The sequence below is a fragment of the Nanorana parkeri genome, unplaced genomic scaffold (assembly GCF_000935625.1).
Source record: "Nanorana parkeri isolate BGI_ZX_2015 unplaced genomic scaffold, ASM93562v1 scaffold105, whole genome shotgun sequence".
NCBI lineage: Eukaryota > Metazoa > Chordata > Amphibia > Anura > Dicroglossidae > Nanorana > Nanorana parkeri.
The window spans coordinates 170,595-197,447 of record NW_017306373.1 but is presented as its reverse complement, the minus strand read 5'-3'; the positions used below and the strand labels follow the sequence as shown (position 1 = coordinate 197,447).

Below are 26,853 nucleotides of genomic sequence, written 5' to 3'. Positions count from 1 at the left end.
TTTCTACATTCAGCTGATTGCACAACTTTTGTGTTCTAACATTTGACATCATATTATAGGTAAAAACAAACTAATACGGGATCTTTTACATATTTTGCTAATAGGGAGACTTACATTACAGATTATTTACTTTCATGTTTAGCTTCTAGAATTGTCTTGCCTCACCACACTAATCAGCCATAGATCCTGCCCTCCCATATGGCACCCAGAGCTGGAGCAATTTTATAAAAGTTTTTTTTATTTGTGAATTCCTTGAGATGAAACTTAACACTATACATACACTGAATTAGCTTTCCATCTCAATATGCAGCAAGCCATATATTTTTTAAACTGCTAACAAAAAAACAAAAAAAAAGACATTTTGCTTACAACCACAGCAACAAAACTTTGTATACATTCTGATTGCTCTGCTCACATAATCAAATCAGAGTTTAAGGCATTCCCAGTAAAGTCCTCATTTATTAGCGACAGCCCTATTCTATTCAGCAAGATACTTACCTGTCAAGTGTGCTTCTACATCTACAGCGATACAGAAGGTAAAGTGTTTTTCTTATTGCAATTGTAGGATATGATTATAGTAGACAAACACTCCTGTTTAGTACTCACTTTGAGGAAGTGTCTTTGTAGGACTTGGCTCAGAAACCTGTAAGAACCTGACTTGAAATGTTGCTGAAATCTTGGCAAAGTATTTGAGTCAATTTTTTTTTTTACCCACTTTATAAGTTGGAGCTTTCGGTCAAATATGTGTAGAGTGGGAATGAGTTTGCATGTCTTTGCACTGGCACCTAAAATTTCCCAACAGAATCCCCCCTCTAACTGCAACGCTGAAGATATGATTCTGCCTCTTGAAGCAGAAGTAAAGGCCTGCAGTGTTCTTATGGTAGAAATCCCAGTTCAGATGCAGCCGCTGTGACATTCAATAGCAAGATGACAAGAGCTGCACCTGTCACCAGCAGTCTGCATGTAATTGCACATGGTACAATCAGGATAGATGATTAACAGTGTCCCATGTGAATGCGGCCTTAGCGTTATTTCTGGCAGGAGACATGCAAAGTCTCTTCTTCCAAAAATCGTTGGCCTCATGATTCCAGCAATTTTGCTTTCGTGGGCTGGGAACACAGATGACTGCCGGAGTCAGTGTAACTTCTGCGCATAGGAGGAAGAATTACACCAGTGGTCATCCAATGGCTGAAGATGAGTATCAGTGTTCGAACGAAGCATTGGGGAAGGTTGCGGTGCCTGGGCCTATCAATGCTGAAGTAGAGGAACACTAGGAGGCAGGTGTGCCATAATGAGCAATTACACCGATCAGCCATAACATTAGGACCACTGAGAGGTGAAGTGGAGAACATTGTTTCTTGTTCCAATGGCACCTGGAAGTGGGTTGGATATATAAGGTAGAAAGTGAACATTTTGTCTCTGATGATGCAACTTTGACAAGGGCAAAATTGTGATGGCTAGACAACTCAGTCAGAGCATTTGCAGTGGTTAGGATCTGCCAAAAGTGGCCCAAGGAAGAAAAACTGGCGAAATGGCGACAGGGTCATGGGTAGCCCAAGCTCACTGATGTACATAGGGAACGAATGCTGGCTTGTGGAGTCCGATTCAATAGAAGAGCTAATGTAGCTCAAATTACTGAAAAAGCTAATGCTGGTTCCAATGGAAAGGTGTCGGAACACACAATGCATCAAAGTTTGCTGTGTAACCACAGACTGGTCAAAGTGCCCATGCTGACCTGTGTCCCACAGAGCAATGCGAGAAGGTGGTCTGGTCTGAAGACTTGCAGATTCTTTTACATCATGTGGATGGCCAAGTGGGTTTGTGTCACTTACCTGGAGAAGAAATGGCACCAGGGTGCACTACAGGAAGAAGGCAAACCGGCAGAGGCAGTGTGATACTTTGGGAAATGTTCTGCTGGGAAACCATGGTTCCTTCCATTGATGTGGATGTTACTTTGACACGTACAACCTACCAAAACATGGTTGCTGACCAAGTACACCACTTATGGAAACTGTATTCCCTGATGGCAGCTGCCTCTTTCAGCAGGATAATGTGCCCTGCCACACTGCAAAAATGGTCCAAGAATGGTTTGAGGAACACAACAACAAGTTGTCTCCAGATCTCAAACCAACCGGGCATCTGTGGGATGTGCCAGAAAAACAAGTCCGATCCATGGAGGCTCCACCTTGCAACTTACAGGAATTAAAGCATCTGCTACTGACTGCTTGGTGCCAGATACCACAGCATACCTTCAGAGGTCAAGTGGTGTCAATGTTAGATGGGTGGTGATAATGTTATGGCTGATGGGTGTAATCCAATCTCCACTATGGCATTTAGTTCCACTTCATTTGCTAAATACTAATGTTTGTAGCATATTTCCCATACAATATAGGTAGCAGTGTGCAGATTTTATACAACAGGATTATAAATGAACAGAAAATAAATGGACAACACAGACATTCAGATTTTGTCTTTTAATAGTGACTTTACTGCAAAAATCATTACAAATTTCCTGAACAAATGTTATCTTTGTACCAGCGGCAAAATTTATCTCCCCTTATTCCTAAAACAGTCTTTTACCACCCTCCCTTTCGTTTACCCGCCCAGTGCATGCCTGGAATTCAGACTTTACTTCTAAGGCTGAAAATAGTGATTAAACACATACCCCCCTTATCCCCGAGGTTCTTTGGTTCAACAATAAAAAATACACACAGAAAAAAAAAATACACAAGACCACACAAATATTACAAAAAAAATATATAATAATCCTATTTGAAAACCAGAGTGATGTCTCACTTCTCAACCTCTGGCACTTAAAAGATTGAAATATTTAAAACATTTAAAAAATAGAATATTTTTTTTATTGAGGTAAAGATCTAAGGATTTGCAAATCAAGCCTACCAGATGATGTTAAAAAAATATTGGTCCAGGACTTGACTTGCTCTGCTCCGGACAATTTAAAATCAATATGTTTTTCTATTGTCTCTTGGTAGACATCACTGCATCAGTTCTCTTGTATAAATTCAGTGTTATCTCTGTGACTGAGAGCGAAGATGGTTCATGAGGTATGTAAAAAAAAAGCACCAGTTACTTGTTCACCCATTTCACACCAACAGCAAATACAGACCTTCAAGTCTCTTTTCCTTTTTGAAAAACATGCTAATCACGCTTTCATGGACCCTATTAATGATAATGACCTAGGTCAGTGTTCCCCAGACTTGCCATCAAGTGCCAGATTTGACATCTTTACCTATTGTTACAATTTTCTGTTTAACAAGCAAAAGTAGTTCCGCAATCTTAAGAAAAAACAGGTTTCCAACAGGATGTCATCGCTTTTAAATATCCACGTATGGTATTTGATTATGGTGTCAATAGACAGCACTTGGATAAAAGGAAAATCTAGCGACTAAAGCTTAAAGAACAAAGTCAATCGGTCAGATATCCAAAATCTAAAAGCTGCCCGGTTGATGAAAGCAGGAAACTAGCTGGGTATAAAGATTATTGTAATCCACATTTCAAGTTGTAAATAGGCTATACTAAAATCTTTTTAAATGCATGTTTTCCCGATCACTTCACAGAATGCAGGTTAATTAATGTGTCTTTAGTTGAACTAAAGCACCCGTTTAACCCCTTCGTGACTTTTTTGGGGTACTGCAGTTTTTCGCCGTTTCACGGTCGCACGCAATCTGTAAACTGGGCATGTTGGGTATCGTTTTACTCGTTGTAACCTCATCTTTTATATTTCATTAAAAAAATGGGTAATTTGTTGTGTTTTGGGGCATTTAATTAAATTTGTCACTAAATTTTGGGGTTTAATAAGGAGTTGCGCTAATATTGCGCAACATAAAAATTTTCAACTACCACCATTTTATTCTATAGGGTCTTGGCATTCAGAAAATATATAATGTTGGGGGGTTTTACGGCATTTTCAGGCCTAAAATGTGGAATATAACATGGGTGCAAAAATGGAAAAAAGGGGTTAAAGAGAATATACTGTATAGTGGTTGTCAGTCATTTCTTTCTTTTTTTTAAAATGGCATTGAACTATTATAGGAGTCTTCTATCTGACCAGTAGACGCAGCTCTAATTTCTCTTTCACACAGTTAGCCGTTTCAGCAATGCTGAAAGAAAGCTCTTGTTTACTAAACTCCTGCTCAAAATATAGGAGTCAGAGGGATGGCTCATCCCTTATTTGAGGGCTCAGTCTGATGTTTCAATCAGACAAAGCCAGCCTTCAAAAGGCAGTCTGAAACTGTGCTGTCTCTTTAGCTAGCCAATAGTACCACTGGCATCCTTTGTAAGAAATTATACATTTGTAAATCAGTGTAAAAACAGATCTAAAAAAAAAAATGTAAAAAGATAATACAATGAAAAAGCTACTTCAATAAAATGACCCTAAATCATTTGTGCTTCCTTTGACATGTATGTACAGCCTTTTACTTTTAAATTAGTTTTGGACTGAGCAGGGAAGGAAATCTCCCAAAGTGAGGAACATGTCTTTTACAGTTGTTTCTAGACCATGTGTCCTCATTGGAAGGTTTCCCCTTATGCCTTGTCCTGGGGGAAACTCAAATTTTGGAATTCCGCTCACTTTTTTGTCTTGGAGACATTAGTCTCCAAGACAAATAGAGGGGCGAATCTCGCTAATGAAGAAACTGACTTCCCCATTTCATTCAAAACTTGCCTGGAAATCTACTTTAAGCAAGTATCAATTTGGAAAACCTGACCACTTTGTGGTACTTGAAGAAAAGTTTGGGAAATACCGCTCTAGGTTGTTTCCAATCCAAGTATTTGGATGAACAATGATGAACAATCTCTGTTACTAGACTTTGTATTAGGTATTGGGCAACTGGTGCTTCAAGTATTTTCAAGCAGAAAAAAAAAAATAACAAAATAAAAAATGTACATTTCTGAGGTAAATAAAACATGTAATAAATGTAAGAGTCCTGGAAACATAAGATTTTTTTTTAAACAACTAAATATAAACTGCTGGTGTTTGTCACTATTTTATATTCCTATAATTAGCAGCAGAAAACTGACATTTTTGTACCTGTCATGGATTATTACCAATGTCCGGAATTGACTAGACAGGAAAAATATTCCTCTGTCAAGCTTAAAAGGCAGATACCATGCCTACAATGGACACGTTACTCATAGATTCCCATCTCTGGAACATGGAATCAAACAGTGACAATATTATGTGAATAGTAGACCCATTGACTGGGTGGCCTTCATGTAAAATCTTTGGGATAAATCCACCACCAATAATTCTGCAATTAAACATATATATTTTCAAGTTACGTCAGAAGGGAGCAGTGAGGAATTCAAATGAAGAGGAGAGTCAAGTTTCTTGAAAAACGCAATATACAATCTAGGAGGCATTGCTGTCTTTTCTAAAAACCCTTCTTACGTCACCATTCTATAGCCTATAGGTGGGGGGGTGCCGTTTGTTCTGGGAAGTCTACCCGTCATTTTAATTTGGTTTGAGAAGTGATTCTTGGCACTGGGGGTCAAAGTCCACCCATTGGCTCCTGCAGAATGTCAGGTATTACTATGGATAGCTCAAACACCCAGGTTTTGGAATTGTGGAATACACATTGGTGAATTGTTGGCTGTCAAACTAGCCAATGCCTTAATATACTGTAATCATTTCCTTTGAAAGCCCAAAAAGGACTGTGATGTCGTTTGCTTCATACAGACTTCCCAAAATAAAAGCAGCAATGAGGAGAACAAAATATGAGGAATATCTTACCTTGACTGACCTGGAAAAGTTTATATCATGTGCGTCTTTGACAAGCGTTTCCAAATCATCTCCTACACCCCAGCCGTTTTCTTTTTTTTTGCAATGTCCATTAGTAGGTTAACAAAACACACAACAACAAATCAAGTAAAACGATCACAAACATGATTGAGTAATGCAATGTGCCTAATCCAGGCACCAGGATTGTCAATAGGATGGCGTCTGTGAGAATGTGCTATCTAAAACCCCCCACAGTGCATTATGGGACCATGCTGTGTTCTTACAAATGCTATGTATAGATGCGGTTTACCAACATCAACCTAAACCGCCTGTAGACTATATACACATTCAGGGCCCATGTTTTGGAAATCTAGCAAATAAATCTTTTACACAAAGAAAATTTCTTTTTTTTTTTTTACATTTTCAGTTTTGCTTCTTTTTTTATTTATTTTACCAAGCAAGTTAGTCAAGTTTGTGTAAATGATTGAATTTTATATTTTGAGAGCAGATAAACCAGCATATATTTGCGTGGTATTCATCTAAATATGTTAAATAAACCTATAAATAAAACTTGCATACTGGATTCCTGAGTTTGGGGACATTAATCTAACAAACAGGAGAGTAAAATGAAATGTAATCTCATTATGGGAATTAATATTGTTAGCATCTATTTATAGATGTCACAGGACTTTGATATTACATTTCTATATGTCAATAATGCCTGTGCACAGAAAAGCAAAAAAACTCAAAAGAAAACTATTTTTAATCTGCAACCGGAGTCTAGAATTCCCAGTAGCCTGCCAGTCGTTGAAACCAGCCTTACTGCCAGTTTACAGGATGTTTATAATCTGACTCTGGACAGATATCAGAACAGAGAGGTAGAGAGATCAATGGACAGGGACAATCGGCTAAATGGTGGCAGCAGAGAAAAGAAAATGTCTCAAACATTTGCCTTGCACTGCTTATAATGTACTCAAGCACAGATAGTCCTGTGCCTGCACACGAGCCTTAGGTGCCAAATTAAAGGAAATTGAAATTAATCAAATAGAAACCAATTATCTGATTTCCTATCACATTTGATTGTAGTGAGCACCGACTATTTCTCTTTATTTCAAAGATTACCACCTATCAAATAACGTTGATATCCTTTGTTTAACAATTTTCATTTTGTAAAGTATGTAATGTTGAGTCATTATATTGTCTTTATAAACGTTGCCCATATATGCAGACAGGAGTATTTCAGCCCAATCTGATACTGAACAGGTGTTACTGAATGAAACGTGTGATGACTGCATCTGGGTTAAATGGCCGAGTCTTCTAGTGTGCAGACACCTTCAGTTTGGTGTTTAGGCTTATTGAATTTACAAGGCACAGCCTCTTCAAGGTAACTGCTACCTTAGCTGAATTAAAAAGCTTTCTGAATGTAGAGCAAATCTCAATCTATATTACACACAAGCAGGAGGCATAATATATTATGTGTATATAGAAGGGCAGTACCATTCAATGATTAGGATGGCCAACCACAAATGTATCCATGTTCCTCTGTGGATAAAAAGATTCCTCAAAAATATAAAAACATATTGAACTTGAGGTATTTGCAACTCTAGTGTCAAACCAATACCACATCACATCAGAAGATACCAGGTATTAAAACATATTCAGGAGGATTCTTTAAAACATACTTCTGATTACAAGATAGAACTATGTGAAAAACCCAAGTCATCTTGGCTAAATGTCCTACAAAACATCGACTGTCATAAGCACATCTTGAGATTGTGTGACAGCCAGTGAGGGAGGAAACAGATCCTCAAAAAGGGATGAGGTGGCCTTGGCAGAAATGTCTCCATGTGCCGCTTGCACATTTTATGTCTGCAATTAGATTGTCTCTAGCCTCCTTCCTGCTGCCCACCATTAAAGATCCAGAGGAGGAAGCAGGTGTGATATTTAGCACCTCACAGAACTACAAGGAGAATGGGACAGCAAGTAGGTGCAGGTCTGCTCACAAAACGCCATACAGTAGGTCAGAGCTGAAGCTCAAAGACAGGTTTAAAGGCTGAGTCTTTCCCAGGTCTTCTTCCTGCCCACGAGTGATATTGTGTAATGCAATGAGGTAAATCGGTTGTGTAACCTTTTCTTAAGGTGAGGTACGTGGAGCTGAAGTCTTCCTGAAGCTGAGGTAGGTAAGGTTGTGTAACGCTTTCTCGCGGAGGAGGTAAGTAGTATCATGCCTATTCCCTCCTTTTCTCAATCTTTCCCATGGCAGAGAACAAGGCTTCAGAGGGACCAGCTGGTGGAGGGTTCTGCTCCTGGGGTACCCCGGGAGGACGTGGGACTGTGGGATGCCTGCGAAGTATTGCTGCTACTCCCACTCCCTCCGCTTTGCCCAGTATACCCCGCAATTAAAGGAACAGGCTTCTGAGCATATAAAATGCCTACAAAAAAGAAAAAACAGATACAAATAAGACTCTTCATACAGCGTACAGGCTAGTCAAATGTAAAAAAACAACAAATGAACAACATTAATTTACAACACATGACATAAACCATGAAATAAACAACTGATACTGACATAGCTAGGGTGTTTAGGTGTGTATGGTGTACACAGAAAGCACATGAGCACTACAAATGCACCTGAATAGACAATGCAACCCAACAGTGTATTTCTATTCTAATGGAAGGCTTTAATGTACATACAGTGCAGGCAGGCGCAGAGTGGTACATTTTTCTCTTGTGATAGGTTTACTTTAAGACATAATGATCTTGCGCACCACTAGGATAAAGTAAGACTAGTTAGGACTCATTTTATATTTTACTCTTTGCTTCCTCCACGTTTTAGGCCTACGAGTAAAAAAATATAAACTATAAAATGACCCCATTTTAGTAACCACTCCACCCAACAAAATGCCGCATCTTACCTGTGTACATAGTGCCATTAATTTCAATGGACATGTTGATACTGCCAGAGCCCAGACTGAGTGGTGTGTCCTGCCGATCCTGAGTTGCTGAAAAAGACAGACATCAGTACATTACTCAGAGTATGTGAAAAGCCGACGTGTTCAGTGTGTGTTTGTATACTTTTGATAATTTCACAAACACGCTGGGCTTTGAAAGAACTACTCCATAGTTCTTTCAAGAGCCAAGGATACGTTTAGAGCAGAGGCAGTGCTCTTCTGTCTCCATCCTATACACATTGCTCTTCTAAAAGGCTATTGTTAGGTGGAATGATGCATCCTGCTCAAAAAAAATCTTTCAATACTAAAGGCTCAAATCGCAACACCTTACACAAGGATAAGAATCTTTGTTTTCACCCATGTGACTAATTTTCAAATCTCATCTGACTCAGCGAGAATTAAACTCACTTTCTTGAAAATAAAGATCATTAGACCACAGTATTAGCTGTGGGACAGAGCAAATTTTGATCCACTAGTGGCCCTATCCCCTTGACAGAAGTTTGTCATTAGATCGACTTTTGCTGAAGGGACATGCCTGAAATCATCAGCCAATCAGAAGATTGGGTGGAAGCACTATATGATCAACAGAAGTTGACCACAAACTAATCCCATGCCAGTTGGTATCAAACATCACCAGCTCATTTATTAAGATCAGCCATAAACTCACATTTTACTTCAAGGTCACATATAGAATATAATAAATAAAAATGGCAATATACAACAGGAGTTCCTAGTACATCACAATGCATGAGATCAAATAGCCAATCACTTACCCTTCCCATTAATCTTTAGTTTCATAGGTATCTGTCGTGCCATGCTTAAAAGATTGTGCTGGAGGGCTTGCTGCATGAACCTTTGTTGCTCTTCCATGGGTGTACGTGCTATTCGCTTCTCTGGGGGCTCACCCATTTCTAGCCTTTCCTTCAGTTGCTCTACTGAAGCGGTTCGCAGTCCTGTAGGGGCCTGCTGTGCACTCATATGTCCAACAGCCATTGCCATCCGACTAGTTAACATGAGTGCAGAACTGTCACCTGCAACAGATGATCATCAAAAGGTTTGCCCAATTGGTAGTATAAAACCCGAAAATCCCACAACCGGATACATTTCTCTCATAGTTCAAGATGGGAAAACAAATATGATTTGCGCTGTGCGTTCAAACTAGGTATGCACCGATACAGGTTTTTCAGTTTTGAGCATCAAGATTTATCTTTTGGTACTCGCCGATACCGGTACTTCCAGTAGCATGGAGCCGGCTTCCCGGGCAAGCAGGAAGATGGGCAGTGTGTCATTACCCTCCACCCAGCTTCTTGATTGCCTGGTAAGTCGGCTCCATGCTGATTGGGTGGAATGTTGGGAGGCGGGTCACTATGCTGTTTGGCTGAGAAGTCAGCTTCCCAGCCAATCAGCATGGAGCCGGCCAAACAGCACAGAAGCAGTTTGCCGCTCACAATACGGAAACCGTGCCCTAAGTCAATATCCGCGGCCCGGCTTCCTGATTGGCCGGGAAGCCGGCTCCATGTTCCTTTGCGGCACTGCCAGTCAGAGGAAATCTCCCTCTGACCAGAAGGTCTGTTATCGGGATAAGTATCGGAGCATTTGGGCGAGTATAAGTGCTCTTAAAGAGGAGCCAATTTAATGTCTCTCAAAATAGTTACTTTTAAGTCATGCCAACTGTCAAGGTTGCCCCCGTGCTTATTTTAGCTCTCAACCAAACTTTCAAGCCATCAGATGGCTGGTGTCCTAGCTGATCACATGTGCAGCACCATGGCAACTACAATCCAAATGTTTTATTTTTCAAGAACCCATAAAAATGTCTCTCCGCTGCGAAGATTTCACTCTCATCTTGTCCTAGTGACAGTGGTCACCACGACAACCGAACTGTATAATGCAAATATATACTGCAATACACAACTATTTGATATAGAAGGGTTAACCCTTTTGCTGCCAGAGCTGTTTTTGCAAAAATGTTTTGCACACGTTAAAAACGCACATTTTGGGCCTGAAGATTCTTCAAACCAACCAGAATTATATATTTTCAGAGGCCCCATGGAATAAAATGATGGCAGCTGTAATTTTTTGATATACGATGTTAGAACAACTGTTTGATTCATTTTAGTACTCATAAATACAATTCAAACGTAAAACATGCTTTAATAGCTTTTAAAGGTCAACAGTTCAGAGCGGGGTAGGCAAACTCCGTCCCTCCCGCTGTGGTAAAGCTACAAATCTCATTATGCTTCTGGGAGTCATGTCTGTGGCGGTTAGAGTCTTGCTATGACTAATGAGATTTGTAGTTACACCACAGCTGGAGGGCCATAGTTTGTGGCCCCCCAGCTGTGGCACAATCGTAATTTTCAAAAGGTAGGCACACCTGTATGTGCGTGTACGTATGTACCTTCGGAGGCCCATGGAAGCGATCTGTAAAGTCGACGGAATCAACTGAAGCGTAAACCAGACAGTCTGCTTTACACATGCAAGCAGCCTCCTGGCTTACAGGGCTTTGCTGCCAAAGGCATATGGTGGTGCCAGCAAAATCCCCTCAGGTTTTTATTGCAGTCTATGCTCCTGTTGTCTCCTCCTCTAAGTCTCCAGTGACAATAGTCACCAGGACAGGAAGGGAGGGGAAATCTTCCCAAAGATGACACAGGCAGCAATTAGAACATCAGAAACCTGAAAGTCTTACCCTGCCCTTCTCCATCATAAAAGAAAAAAAAATGGCTGGCATTACACATTGGGCGACCCTGGTTTAAAACAAATCTTATTGACAGTTCCCTGCAAGACAGGAGTTGTTATACTCCCCTCTCCAGAAATGTAGGTTTCCTACCCTCCCTCCAATAAAATTTGTAAGTCTCCATAAGGTCTTGTTCACACCAAATGCAGAGCAGATCCGCTCAGGTTTCTGCACACGCAGTGCAGTGGGTTGTGCCGCTTTTTTGATGCGTTCCGGCCCTTTTTGGTAAAAAAGAAAAAAATTTTTTTTTTTTAGTTTAACGTGGGCTTTCAGTGCGTTCCAGGCATTTGCATGCATTTTGTATGCGTTTGCATGCGTCCCGGAGCAGATCCAGAGCAGGTTAAATAGGGCCTGCTGCAGTTTTTTTACCTGCTCTGGATCGGCTCTGGAACTGGAGCAAAAAATACCATTGGAATACATTGGACGCAGTTTTGATCTGGTCTGCAAGCTCTGCGCTTGGTGTGAACAAGGCCTTAGCCTCTCTGGCATTCAACACTTTCAGGAATGCTGTAGCCGTGTCCCCCATTGCATGCGGTGGTTTGATTCTCAGACTTTTCCCATCACAATAGGAAACAGCAGTGATGTAGGGGGCCAGAAAATGGAACCACAACAAATGGCAGGGGACACAGTCATCCAACAGTCCTACAAGTGTTGAATGCTGAAGAGGCTTACAGGGGCTGCAGCTCTGTAAAGGAAAGAAGGAAGGAAGGTAGGAGACACAGGCCTCTGGAAAGGCACGTATAAGAGCTCCTTGCTTGCAGGGAACCTTTAGCAGGACTTATTTTAAACCTATTCAGCTCTCTTTAAAATGTAGAAGACTAAGTGAATCGCTAAAATAGTGGAGACCTTCCTGGGACTGAGCAATAGCAGCAAATTGTAATTTTAGATGTATCTAAACCAAGAACAAAAGCGTAATATTTAACACCTTACCAGTCCTTAGACATAGTGGCTGCATTAGTTTTTTTAAGTCTTCATTTTCACCTGGTGATCCTGCATAAAATGTCTTATCCTAGGATGACAATGCTCACTCGCTGTACTGTATCTGAGGAGCAATGTTGTCACCCTAGGACAAAAAGTGTTTTAGGGCTACTCAACACCCTCTCCTCTCTATAACATGTATAACATGGGGCAGGGCAGCCATCAGAAATTTCGGGGCCTCTTACACGGCTTTAGGCCAGGGCCCCCCTGCCTGGTGTAAAGAGGAGCTTACACTCTAATCCCCCCCCCCAGTTACATTACCTGCTGGACTCAGGGCTTCGTGACCCACTGGACACTAGACATGTGCACTGGCAAAAAAATTGTTTAGTTTCATCTTGTTTTGATTCGGATTTTGTGTTATTTCGTTTTTCGGGATTTGGACGAAATTAGTTAGCGGTAGTCTGTACGAATGTTCATTTCCCTTTCATGTTCGTATCATTGCAGCAAAGTGACATTAACATTTTATTTTTTTAATTGTCACTTTGCTGCAATGACAATTCGTCCACAAACGAAAACGCGTACAGACTACTGCTAACTAATTTTATCCGGAAAACTAAGTTTTCCAAAACTAATCGCACATGTCTACTGGACACAGGGCTTAGGGTTAGTTCACACCATAAGCAGTGTGCTCCGGCCCGATTATGGCCAGAATGCACTGCCCGCATTGCGGCTGGCTCACTTTTTTGTCGGGCTGGAGGGGGAGTGGCGGGCCATTGAAGTGAATGACACTGTAGCCACGCGCTCTGGCTGCAATGCGATCACCCGCACGGGATCACAAGGCACATTATACCTTCAGTGCGTTCGGGTGCGGTGCAATAAAAATGCTGCAAGGGGCTGAGTGACGACGCGCTGGATGCAGGGCTGTGCAATTCAATGGCTTCAACCCCACCCCACCCCCGCCCGCAGTGCAATCGAACGCGTGGCAAAACGTTGCCAGCATTGCGTTCCACTGCAAACGCAAAAAATAGAGCAAGCACTATTTTTTGCATTTGCAGTGGAACGCAACGGTGGCAAAGTCTTGCCACACGTTCGATCGCACTGTGGTTGGGAGTGTGTGGAAGCGGCGCCATTGAATTTAATGCACCGCCACGCCCCCTCCCGCCCCAAAACGCGGGGAGAAGTTTCTTAGCGATCGCGGTGCGTTCCAGCAGCTACCGCTCTGGAACGCATAGGCTTTCGGTGTGAACAAGGCCTAAATAGGGGCCCAATGCCGAGCACCAGCTTCGGGCCCCTCTCAGCCCTGGGCACCAGCTGCTTGCTGCTACTGTACCCTGCAAACACTCCCCCCAGTGGGCCCCCACCAAGCAGCTGGGGCTCGATGCTGTGCCCCAGCGTCGGGCCCCTATCAGCCTTGGACACCAGCTGCTTGCTGCTACTGGCTGCTGTCCTCTCCAAACACTCCCCCCAGTGAACCCCCACCAAGCAGCTGGTGCCCATGGCTGAATAGGGGACCAATGCTGGACCCCAGCATCGGGCACCAGTTGCTTGCTGCTGTCCTCTGCCAATGCCCATCTCCCCAGTGGGCCCGGGCCCCCACCCCAGCATCAGCCACCCACCCCAGAGTCTGACACCACACTGCTGCTGTTTTTTGCACATACGATACAGATAACAAAATGGCATATTTAACAGACCAAAAGAAAGCAAAGAAGAGAAATTCATGGTTAGGGTTTATATACACTTTAAATAATAAATTGTACTTACTGTGCTGGTTTTCTATCCAACTAGCTGATCTACAACTACATTGTATTACCCCAAATACTGTAGCAAAAAAATAAATTAACCTTTTTTATAGCTAGAAATTTCAGAATAAGTTTTCAAAAGACTGAAAAACAAAATAAGTATGCACTAATATTCTATGGACAACAGGGGGCGCTGTAGGCCAAGGCTTCAGGATACTTCATGGCAATCAGGCAATCTGACCTGATTTCATACAAGTGAACATGTTTTAATACAATACAACACTGCTAGATCTTTTTCTGTTTTTCACAGCAGACATCTGACCTTTCTTAAGCGGCGTTGTCGTCGTCAAACGAGAAGATGGGTGCACTCCGAGCAAGGGCACAGGAAGTTTTGGAGCTCCCAGAAGCGTGTTGGGTCCTGCTGGAGTAGGTGAATAGTTAAAGGAAGAAGTGCCATAGCTTGGGCGCCTTCCTTCTCGTCTATTTCCATCTATGGCAGCTTGCAACTCAGCAGGAGAGCTAAGAGACTTCTTCTCACACTCGTAGAGATAAAGGTACTTCATATATCTGTAAGGTGCAAGCAGGATACACCATATGAAAAAAAAGCATGTCCCCTTCACCTGTGAGCACACACATCCCACACATTCAGATCAGAACTAGTTACCCATACAGCAGGCATTGGGGATAGGAAAAGGATTGTGTAAGCAAACGCAATACAAGGAAAAAGGTTAAAATTGAGGAGAAACAGGCTTGGTTTCAACAGGCCAGAGCCATTTTATGCACGGTTAGGAAATAAATGACTAAAATAGCATTAAGCAAATCTAATACTGAATTGAATAAAAATATTACACGTTCATATTCCTGCAAGGAGAATAACACTACTGTGATAAATACTCACTGTGTGCGCAAGGTGAAGGCAGCACTTGTAATGGAGGTTGGTAGGTTCAAGCCCTTTGTGATCTCCCTCCAAATTTTCTTGTTGATCACCTCTACAAGTCCCCCTTTCTCAGTTACAAGCTTGTAGAGCATGTAGAGGTCCAGTAACTGTTTGGCCATGATGGGGATGCGGCTTATTGGGGTGCCTGGGGAAAATCACATGGAAAAAAAATAAATAAGCACTTTTAAATCACAGAGAAATTGTTCAAATGGGGCATGACAAGGAGCACAAAAAGAGGAAGAGTGTAAACATGATGGTTTGCTGCTTTACAAGCAAAATGGTATAGCCAGGATAAGTGTCTGGGTCCCTCCAGAATCATAATCCATTCAAATCAAATACAATCTCTAGGCAGCTGATTCCATAATTGATTTCATGAGTGCAGGTCAGCGACGGTGGTAATTGCACTACATACAAACACTAACGAGAGATTCTACAACTCCATATAATAAAAGGTACCAGATCTTAGGCCTTGTTCACACCAAATGCAGAGCAGATCCGGTCAGGTTTCTGCACACGCAGTGCAGTGGGTCGTGCCGCGTTTTTGACGCGTTTGGGGCCGGTTTTGGTTAAAAAAAAAAAAGTTTTTTTTCAAGTTTAACATGGGCTTTCAGGCACTTGCATGCGTTTTTGATGCGTTCCAGAGCAGATCCAGAGCAGGTAAAATAGGGCTTGCCGCAGTTTTTTCACCTGCTCTGGATCTGGTCTGGATCTGCACGCTGTGATGTGAACTGGAGCTCAAAATACCATAGGAATACATTGGACGCAGTTTTGATCCGGTATGGATCTGCTCCGCGCTTGGTGTGAACAAGGCCTTACCTTTTGCATGACAATTAACCTCATCAGAGACTTGCCAGAGTGTCCACACATTTTTAAATGCCATTTAGAAAGTCAGTATTTTGCAGGCACACTTTGGTAATGCAAAAGAGAAGGTCTTGCACCTTACAGTGCCTGCTATTGGAAAGTTAGCTGTTCCTTTCAATTTCACACAGCTTTACTTTAAAACGTTCATAGATTTCATATTGATCAAATATACTTTGTTTTAGCTCTGGACATGAAAAGAAATTCTAAACAAAGCCTATAAACGGTCATTTTAAAAAGGTTTGTGTTGTCTCTTGAGCAATTCAGTTCCCTCCACCACCGACACCCATTGTTTCCAGACTAAAAAGAAAAGATCCCGCCTGGTTAACATCCAGGGCCAAAAGGCTGCATACAATGGAGTATATCCTGGCAAAATAAAGGAACACTTCATATCTGCTGAACTGAATGGAGACCTAAACTTGGATCCAACATTAAAAAGGAGAACTATGGGGTGAGTGATTTTCACTCATCCTCATAGTTCTAGCCGACCTGTGACAATGGGACTGTCACAGGTCGGCTCAGTAGATCGGGAGGTGAGCGAACACATACCGGCGTTTGCTCACCTCTCCATCCTGTCATGGCTCTCTGCCGTGACAGGGGAGGGGCTGGATTCCCCCCTCCCCGCTCAAATCCGCCAGCGCTGACTGGCAGAACGGACGGGGGAGGGGGTGGGCACAGCTGGGGGGATCCAGACATAATTGTCGGGATCCGTTTCAGCTGGGGCGTCTCAGTATACCGCGAGCTACGGAGCTTTGGGTGACGGGAGGACGCTAGTTTGTGTCCTCCCGTTACCCTTAGGAGAACTATGGGGAAAAGCCCTAACCACATAGTTCTCCTTTAATTACGCTCGACACACTGCTCAAACTTTGGTCGAGTGCTGCTGACTTGGCAGAGATTCAAATAGTGTGTGACCCCTTTGGGACAATTCGGCAAAATCGTTTAAAAAAAAATAAAAAATTCTTGGCTGAACATTGACTGCAGCCAATTAGATAGTCTTTTTTTGGGGTATTCCGACAGTGGTTATGCTAGGATTCAACAGACCCGCGGGGGGAAACCCCCATTTGTGATGTTTAGCATGAAGTTGGAATCGAGCATTTCAGCCCGCGGTCAAAGACGGCTGATCAGCTTTACTATATATCCAGCGACATTCCATACAAGGTTTCAACCTAACCATACAGGATGTCAGCCATGCACAGAATCACACCACAAATTCTTGCCTGCTCCATGTAGATATCTAAATATATATGTCTGCTTATTGCCTAGCCTTAAACACGTACTGACATCTGTCACACTCGCAAATTCCCATTCATTTTATTGGTATCTGCCGCCATCACATTCTATGAACCCCACAAGTCCCTTGTGTAAGGTAGCCATCTGACCCCAACGGCACTAATCATGGGGAGTGTCCTATGACAGTCATCCATCACAGAGGTGACAGCATAGGATGGGAGGGCTAGCAGAGAGTTTCATGGACTGTCCCTCATTATTTTCAGACCTGGGGCTGGTGGGGGAAGGGAGGGTGTGTGACAATCACAGCTGTGGCTTGGCGTCACTAGGTATATTCAGCTTGCTGCTGTCTGTGTACTTTGTACGGCACACTCACACATGACAAGCACGGAGGGTATTAATTAAAGTAGTAAACAAGGTTCTTCTGTTATACTCAATACGTACACATACTCCCCTTTGGACAACATAACTTGTGAATGTGTTTGTGCTGATGGAATGTCAAGGCTTGGCATACGTGAAGCATTGTGTGTTCTCACAATATCGCACAGCAAATAGAAGAGATTTAATACCAGCATACCTGCATAATAACAGCAACATACCACACCACTAAACAGCCAGGGAATTTATTGAGGAGCTCAGACTGTACAACACGGAATTAAAAGGACAGATTGATGTGACCTAAACATGAACATATTGCTCCAGCGATAAGATTTCATCACAGATAAAAGCATCGCAGTCTCCAAAGCAGAAACAAACTTCAAAGAGCTCAGCAAAAGAAGCAAGTCGTTTAATTAGGTAATCTGCTGCCGATGTGCTGAGCTGGACAAATTGCTGCCGTCTCTTTTTGCCAATCTTGCCTAAAGTAATATACTTCATGCTAAAGGGTACAAGAAAAAATGACAAAGACAAGAAGTCTGACCACAGAAATGAACATTTAAAAAGGTGACCTTTGCTGTGAGCAATACAGTCTGTGGCTGTGTCTCAGAGACACAGCCACAACAGGGAAGTTAGAGGAAATCTCCTAAAGTCAGGGGAATTCCCTCTTACACAATTGTGACAGGAACAGATGTCCCCATTGTAAGATTTCCCTTTACCTCCTGTCCTGGGGACAACATTTTGGACTTCCCTTCGCTTTCTTTCTTGGTGACAATGGTCACCAGTACTAATAGCAGAGGTAAATTTCCCCAGTGGGAACACCGACAGCAATGAAAACTTGGCATAGGGTCTAAAGCCTTCACTATTAAAAAATATAGTATTTCAAGAGATGCAGTTTAATTTGCTTCTCTATCAATTCTAAAAAATCCTTACATTTATTTTTATACACGACTAGTGAAAAAAGATGAATTCGTATTGATACAGGCCTCCTGTAAACCCCTGTATAGAAGATTTTGGACTGGAGGATAGGGGAGCATAACTGGGAGCCAAAGAGGTTGCAGGGAGAGAGAGACAACTTCATAAGGTCAGCTTCTGCCCCTTCAACACCAAATCACAGTCTGGCAACAAAAAGGTACCTAAGCTGCAAAGCAGAAGTGCAGAAAGCCTGGTCACCAACCTGCTGACTAGAAGAGCTGAGTAAATTTCAGGACTGGCTGGACAAGGTGCCAAATATTTGGGATGGTAAAAGTGCTGGTATGCATTTCAACTCTGTATTTAGCTGCCTGCCTGGATCTGGAACAAGTATGCATATGTAGAAAATCAGTTATTTGCATGTTTGTTCAAGGCAAGGGAGACAATGTATTGAAGCAAGAAGGCCAATATGACAGACAGGAAACTAGCATTTGCGGCATGGTTTTCTTTAAAATTGCCATGACAAGTCAATAAAGTTGTTGTTACCAATATTAAAAAAAGAAGGATTCTTTCAACTTGACATGCTACTGAATTAGAAGCGATTGTTGGAAAGGCAAATGATCATTTCTTTAAGGGGCACATTTTGTGTGGTCTAAATGAGCTGCACATCTATGACCAGCCTTGGAAACAGAACGCATTGAACATAAATTAATCTGTCAGAAGTGACTGAACCGAGATCATGGGATAAGACGTGCTTTTTCTCCGATATACCCATAGCTCCAGGAGGAGTGGCATTCGGAAGAAGGATGTGAATCCACACATTCAAGTTTTAAATTTCCTCCACCTAAATATAATCTACATAAAGGAAGCATGGCTGCTTCGACTCTACTACTGGTTCACTATAGACTCCTTTCAATTTCCAGGAAGGAAATCAGACTTCAGATGCATATCACACTGAACAGGAGCTAATGGCTTCATTAATCACATTCAAACAGATTCCACCCCCTACCAACAATTCACCCACTCCGGCCTGCTTCCCACTGGTATTTCTCCCCTCCCCCAGCACAAACAGCTTCCTCAATAAACGATAGTGACAGGTCCTCCAAGGCTTATCAGATTTCAAGATCTGTTAAACAGGGAGGAGCTGGAGCAGCAGTGTACAGCAAGCAAAACAGATTTAGTGTTCAATAAAAGAGCCAGACACCCACTTTGTGCCTTAACAAAGGCAGTGTCATGTAACAAGCAATAACGATCAGCGTTGCATCATAACTATTAGATTTGAGTTCATTGGAATGAAACCAGTGAAAAAGCACTGACTGGTTGTTACTGGTTACTAATCCCAATCATTTACTGAACCTCTCCACAGGCTATAGCAATGAGGTGCTCTTAAAGGAAGACGCACGGCTTGCTCTTCGTGAAAGAACAGCGCACAAGCAGTCACATGAAGAGTAAGAGCGTGCCGAGGCTCTGTTTATGTATGTGTCCATATATCAGAGATGTCAATGTCCCATGAGAGCATACAGTTAAAAGCATGCACACGGGTCAATGTCTATTAACCAGAAGGAAATGAATGTCCTACATGTAAATGAGTTACATTCAAACCATCTTTTCCAGCGCAGGGTTAGACCGACTTTAATGCTTATTTTAGTTTTGATAACTCATCCTCAATATGACATTCAGGACTTAGTGACACTCATTTGTTTCATCACTCGGCTCAGATGACTCGATCTACAGCTGAGTGATACACAAATGATACATTTTTGTTAATAGTGAAGGTAGTTGAATGTATTTTTAAGGTGCAACTCCTGAGTTTAGTAGTATGTAGTAGAAGAACAAAATCAAACACAAAGTGAGAAAAGTTGCTGAGCGTAGTAAATGATTTACCTCTATACTATATAACAAAATAACCACAAAATACATCTGTAAGATTGGTTTGAAAAATAGGAGAGCAGCTATATTTTCTTAGAGGTTCTGTAACCCTGTCACACTTGTATATGTCTAGCCAAAGAGATACCAATAAAGTGGAAAGTCTCAGATTCCCATTGTGTGACATGAAATATGATCAAATAAGGTGTAAAATGATCTCTTAGTAGATTGGCCTGTATCTTTGTACCATGATAACATACCTTGATGTTACTTTGACAAGGCCATTCCCACCATTCATTACTATGCATTTTGAAACCATTCCCGGCACAATTTAATAGAGCCTGTTCACACCAAAACACTGTAGTCGTGTGTTTCAGTATACGCCGGGGTACAATGGCCTGCATTTCGACACTCTTTCAAAAAGGCAACACTACAAAAGCTCACATCAACACAACTGGACCTGCACACATTATTCTAGTGGGAACATGTCCTAAATCTACAAAAACAACACAAGAAAAATGAGGTTGGAATACAGAAAAGTAGAGCGCAGACTATAGTATGTTTCTAGCCATCAAAGAGTAAAAAGAAAATATAACTAGGGAATACAACAATACAATGAGTGTCATTCTATAAACAACATTTCACTGGTCACGGTCATGCTGTTTGTACCTGAAAACATCTCTGAATGATCACTTACACAAACAAGAAGGTAACAGTGGTGTAAAAAACACACAAGCAGTTTTCAAGGAGGGGAAATACGCAGACTACATCTGCATGGCATATCCTGTCATAAAAACACACATGTCCATTATACATTCCATAGGCTGCTCTAAAAACTATACACATTCCATTGTGGAACACACAGAAAGCAAGGTCTGCACAAGACAAGAAGGCCAATTTACTAAAGAACATCGGGAATCTTCACACAATAGTGTTCATATCCACTTCAATGATCCAATCACATGAAAAGCAAATTCCTGTTTACTTTAAATACCCAATAATGTTCAGATGCTTTTCAGATGATGGAATAATCATTAGTAAATCAGCTGACGGGGGAAAAAGAATCTCCCGAAAAGTATAAAATGATACTTTGTACAATATATATTTATGTATTATATTGAGAAACATTAAAAACAAATCCTGGAACCAAACCCTGTAAGTTTAAACCAATCATAGGTGCCAAGATTTCCCAACAAAAATGTATAGGGACACTGACCATAGCTCTGGAACCCACTTCTATTCCTCCTTACAACTTGCCAAACAGAATGTAGTAGCACATGCATAGTTAATGTTTCTAAGGGTCACTCAAATGTTTGAGATATGCAAAACCTAGGTAGTGTACGCAATGTGCAACTTCTGGTTATTCTTTAACCTTAAAAAGGGTGAGAGTTTTTTTTACTCCATTTTGGAAAAATGAACGGTGTAACGCCTTCAAAGACAAATTTGTCTTTAAAATGCATCGATGCTGGAGGGGACTACTTTGAACACTTCTAAAGTTTGGAAAGTCTAGCCTACATAGGTTTCCCTGTATCTCAAAAACTTCATAGTGCTGAAGTGCAGGTATAAAGTGGCCCATTTAGACCTGTAACTGCGCGTGTCAGTGCAATGCGTTAATACATAGCTATGCCACTTATTTCAATGGCATCCAATGCAGAAGACAACACAACAAAGTACGGTTACGCATGTTGTGGGGCACTACTTTGGAAAAACTGCTACATGTCCAATTGGCAGCTCTGGTGCATCATTTGAACAGGCTGTCTTAATGCAGTGTGTAAGTAACAATGGGCCATTAGTCTTAAAACTGGCCAATCTTAGAAATATTTGGCAACAAAAACTATCAAATTGTCACAACTGACTGGATATACAGACATATTATTATTATTATTATACAGGATTTATATAGCGCCAACAGTTTGCCCAGCGCTATACAATATAAGCAAGCAGTTACGATTACAATACAATTGAAGACAAGATGGTAAGGTTCCATCAAACCAGAATTTGCTCCCCATTTATTAAAGGAGAACTATGGGGTTAAGGCTTTTCCTTAGGGTAACGGGAGGACACAAACTGGCGTCCTCCCGTCACCCTAGGCTCAGTATACCGCAAGCTGCAGCACACTGCCCGTTCAGCATTGCGGTCATCGGAAGCCCGCCCCTCAGGGGGGCGGGCTTGCGATGATCGAGAGTGCGATCTGCCTGTCCAAGATAGGCAGATCGTACGTTTTTTTAATCCCTTTACAACCATCGCAAGACTAAAGTCTTGCGATGGTTGTAGAGTGTATGGCCACCTTAAAACTAATTTACAGCAGACAGTTTTAACCTTTAAAATGGTGCTGACACTGTCCTTCCTTCTAAAGGGGGACTACCACCTCATGTTTAGTTTATTCATTTGTGTTGAGATTGTAATCCATCAAAGGAGTGAGCTTGGAGTGGTGGCTTCTTTACAACACACTCACAGGGACAATGGGGAACAAAAGTAGTCCCCCTCCAGAAGGGAAGGACAGTGTCGGCACCAATTCAGAGATGATTTGAGGATCTACAGCCGAGTGATACACAAATAAGATACATTTTTGTTAGTAGTTAGGCTGCTTGAATGCATTAAGGTTTAACGCGAGTTTAGTGTCACTTTAACATTCCATCCTTATTGAAACAAAACACTTTTCTTAAGAACAACAAAATGCAGTGACCTATTTGATCAGAGGCCATTTCATTTTTCAGCACCTGGTATACACATTCTAACAAACCACAGGGTACTTACACCAACACATTGACTATGCCTGTTAACACTTCATTAACAATAGGCTTTTATTTGAAATGCTTTAATTCTTAACTCGTTAGGGAAGCTAGACACAAAAGAGAGAATTTGGCACTCAACGGTGAAATGTATTCTGCACTCCACGCTTATACATGCATACGATGCATTCACAAAAACACAGGGATTTTTAGAATTCATGTTTGCTACCAATGCTAGAGAATGACCAGAGAGACCAGAGGGTATGGATGGAAGTGGAGACAAATGATCACACAGAGAAGGAGAATGAGTGTAGATAAACGTTGAAGATGAGGGGAGAGAAAACCATGGATGGAAATGGAGGTGAATGATCCAGAAAGGGTAGGAGCGTGGGCATGGATAGAAATACAGAAAAATAGTCCAGAGGGGGGGAAAGCAGGCATGATGGAAATAAAGAAAAATGATTCATATCAGATGCACATGTTTTAAGGACATGGTTGCTAGCCTGGATTGGTGGGTGGAGTCCAGCAAAATTTTACTCCCCCTCGCCTGCTATTCACCTGTCAGCCTGTCTTATTAATATCCCAGCCTCCCTTCCCCTCTTGTTCTCCTTTCTTTCCAATTGAACATGCCCAATTTAAGGCATACTGACCCTTCTGACCACGGCACACCTCAGGTCGGCTTTTGCCTCCCGGGCCTCTAGGCTCTCTTTGCTTTCGGGTCATATCAGCTGGAATCAGACTACAAATCACATGCATATATCAAGTGCATACGTGGATATAATGCCTCCTCTTAAAACCCCGAGGACATTCAGCCATCTAGTATGAGGAAATTGCGCTACATGTTAGAGAAGCATTTAGTATAAATGAAAGATAAGCTGAGCCAGTCAATAGGCGGATAACAAATGACAGAAGGTGAAGGGTCACAAACATCTTGCAAATGCTATTAAAATGTTAACATCTGGTCTCCCATCACCTTACCTTTCTTTTGCATAAATACAAACAGATCATCGAGGAATTCCTTCCTCTTTGGATCACTGTCGAGTTCATAAAGCTGCAATATAACAAAACGTATTAGCTTAAATGTAATAGACAACCCGAACTCACACACAGTAGCAAACTGGTTATAGAAACAATGTATGTAAATGTACATCTTAAAAGGGTAATTCCCTTCCCCAAATCAAATTACCCCCACTTAGCTAGAAGTGCTTCTCACTGGTCAGCGTGGTCAGAAACGCTTCTCACTGGTCAGCACGGTCAGGTGAGTGCTCGCCGGTACATATATGACACCAGTAGCCATGGAGGGGAAGAAGCGATTGTTGACAGGTAAGAGCAGCAGGATGGTGGTGGTAGGTCAGGGCCCAAAGAGAGGGCAGATTGGTGGGGATAATTTCATTTTCCCAAATCACCGGGTAGAGTGGAATTACCCTTTAGCTGATTTAAACTGAAAGTTCAACTAAACATTAAACATATTCCCAGGGCATCAAAGTAAAAAGGTGAGCAAAATCTTACCGTTCATTTTCTTAATAAAGCAGCCACAGCCAGCGTAGAAAAGTCTTTTCCCTGCCAGCACACCGTGGAGAACCCTTGGGGCCCGATCACACCAAATGCAATGCGTTCCGGCCCGATTCTGGAAAGAAACGCACTGCCTCGCATTGCAACTGGCTCACTTTTTGGGGGGGCAGGAGGGGGCGTGGCGGGCCATTGAAGTAGCCAAGCCCTCCAGCCGCAATGCGATCTGCCACACAGGATCACAAGGCACATTATGCCCTCAGTCCGGTGCAATCAAAATGGTGCTTGCAGCATTTGGATTGCACCGGACCGCAGGCATAACGTGCCTTGCGATCCCATGGGGCCGGAGGGGGTAGCTACAGTGCCATTCACTTCAATGGCCCACCACACCCCCTACTGCCCCACAAAGAAGTGAGCCAGCTGCAATGCGAGGCACTGCGTTCTGGCCAGAATCGTGCCGGCACGCACTGCATCTGGTGTGAACGGGTCCTTGCTCTCAGAGGAAGCTGGTCTCTCTGCTGAGGTGTGACACGCTGCCTAATAAGTCAGACCTATAAGCTCTGCAATCAGAAAGCTCATGCTCCCTCTTGATTAAGGAGTTCTGGCTCTGACTCGGTTAGTTTTGCAAGCTGAAATAAGTTCAATTGGGTCTTATCTGGTCTGTAAGTTCCTTTCAAAGCCCCCACAGGCCCCATTTAAATGGTATTTATGGGGCAAAACCTAAAATATATATTCCTATATTGAATTTCCATAAGTTCTATCCCACTCCTAATAACCATATCTAGAAGTATGTAAACTTACTTACTAAAGATGCCCATAGGATGTACTTCCTCAATGCAGGGACACAATTTCACTCAGCCCTGTGAATATGCACTGCCTTGTGTCACCGGCCTGCCGTCTAAACCCCAACTCAGCATCTAAACTTCCCACAACATTTCATTGCTTGCTGGTTTAGTCCTGCTTTAAAAGCTAGTGTACATGTGCTTTTGTAATGAATTATTCCTCCATACAAGTAAATGTATTTTAACGCATACTGTTGACAGGGCTACTTGTTTGGTTGCAGGCTGGCTGGCTGGTTGAGGCTGGGGAATTTTTGTGTTTTGTATTGTAAGCCTTCCCAATGTGCTCCCTGCTATAAAGGCTGGTTATAGATTCATGCATGTACCACTTTTTTCTAGTATGAGCATTTCCCCCACCACTGATCTCTCCTCCTCTCTCTAAAGGCGGAAGCGATGTCTATTACATCACTTCTGCCTTTAGCTGTCATTTATCTGGCAGTTATAAATGTAAATACGCGTTGGGTGCGCCTACATGCAAAAAGAATGATAACGCCACATGTTACATATCACAGCTAACGTTGTAGTGTGAGCAATAATTCTAGGGCAATCAATCACTGACAACACTAAACTGAAGCGGTAAAAGCTTTTAAATCGTCGCCTATGGCCAATTTTAGGCATGGTCGTTTTTTGTGATTTCGTGTCCGCACGCAACTTTAAACCTTGACATGTTTGGTGTCTATTTACCCGATGTGACCCCGTATTTTACCAAAAAATGGGTAATAATAAAGGTTTAATAACAAAATAGGAAAAAAAGTTTTTTTTTCAAAATTTTCTTTTCTCATTATATAGTAAAAAATAAAAACCCCAGTGTGATCAAATACCACCAAAAGAAAGTTCTGTGTGTCCCCACAAAATGGTATAAAATTCATTTCAGTACAGCGTTGTATGACTGAATAGATGTCAAAGTCCCGCAGAGCTGAATACTGAAAAATGGCCCGGTCAGGAAAGAGGTTTAACACCCCGGTCAGCAAGTGGTTAAATACATTCTGGCCTAAATATGCTTTATGACAAAGCCTTTTAGAAATTTGCATGCAGGGTATAAACAAAACGAGTTTGCCTAAGGCCTTGTTCACATCAAGCGTGTTCAAGGAGCAGAGCAGTTACAGACCGGATCAAAACTGCGTCCAATGTACTGCAATGGTATTTTGGGCTCTAGTTCACACCACAGCGTTCAGTTCCAGAGCATATTAAAAAAAAACTGCAGCAAGCCCTATTTTACCTATGGACCGCATGCAAACGCCCTGGAACACACTGAAAGCCCATTTTAAACTTTAAAAAAAACATTTTTTTTTTTTAAACCAAAAACAGCCTGGAACGCATTAAAAATGCAGCAAACCCCACTGCACTGCATGTGCAGAAACTCATGCAGATCTGGCCTGCATTTGGTGTGAACAAGCCCTCAGTTTCATCAACATTTACCACATTTCTGCAATACATGCACATTTTCCCGTGGTGTGTGTTTGAACCCAGTCAGTATTTAAGAAAATCTAACTGTATCTTCCACCTCTCTGAGCACTAC

At 42.0% G+C, this 26,853-nt stretch overlaps 1 protein-coding gene across 1 annotated transcript in view; it reads right to left on the bottom strand.

The window, feature by feature from the left end:
* Positions 1 to 7,071: 7,071 nt before the first annotated feature.
* Positions 7,072 to 26,853, bottom strand: part of ARID3B (AT-rich interaction domain 3B) — a 41,198-nt gene continuing 21,416 nt past the window's right edge. The window contains exons 4-9 of the mRNA XM_018552997.1: positions 23,965 to 24,037; positions 14,978 to 15,161; positions 14,402 to 14,646; positions 9,465 to 9,722; positions 8,656 to 8,742; positions 7,072 to 8,172 (exon numbers count right to left, since the gene is read on the bottom strand). Coding sequence (XP_018408499.1) covers positions 8,015 to 8,172; positions 8,656 to 8,742; positions 9,465 to 9,722; positions 14,402 to 14,646; positions 14,978 to 15,161; positions 23,965 to 24,037 — 1,005 coding nt within the window. The 3' untranslated portion in view covers positions 7,072 to 8,014. The remainder of the gene's footprint in view (positions 8,173 to 8,655; positions 8,743 to 9,464; positions 9,723 to 14,401; positions 14,647 to 14,977; positions 15,162 to 23,964; positions 24,038 to 26,853) is intronic.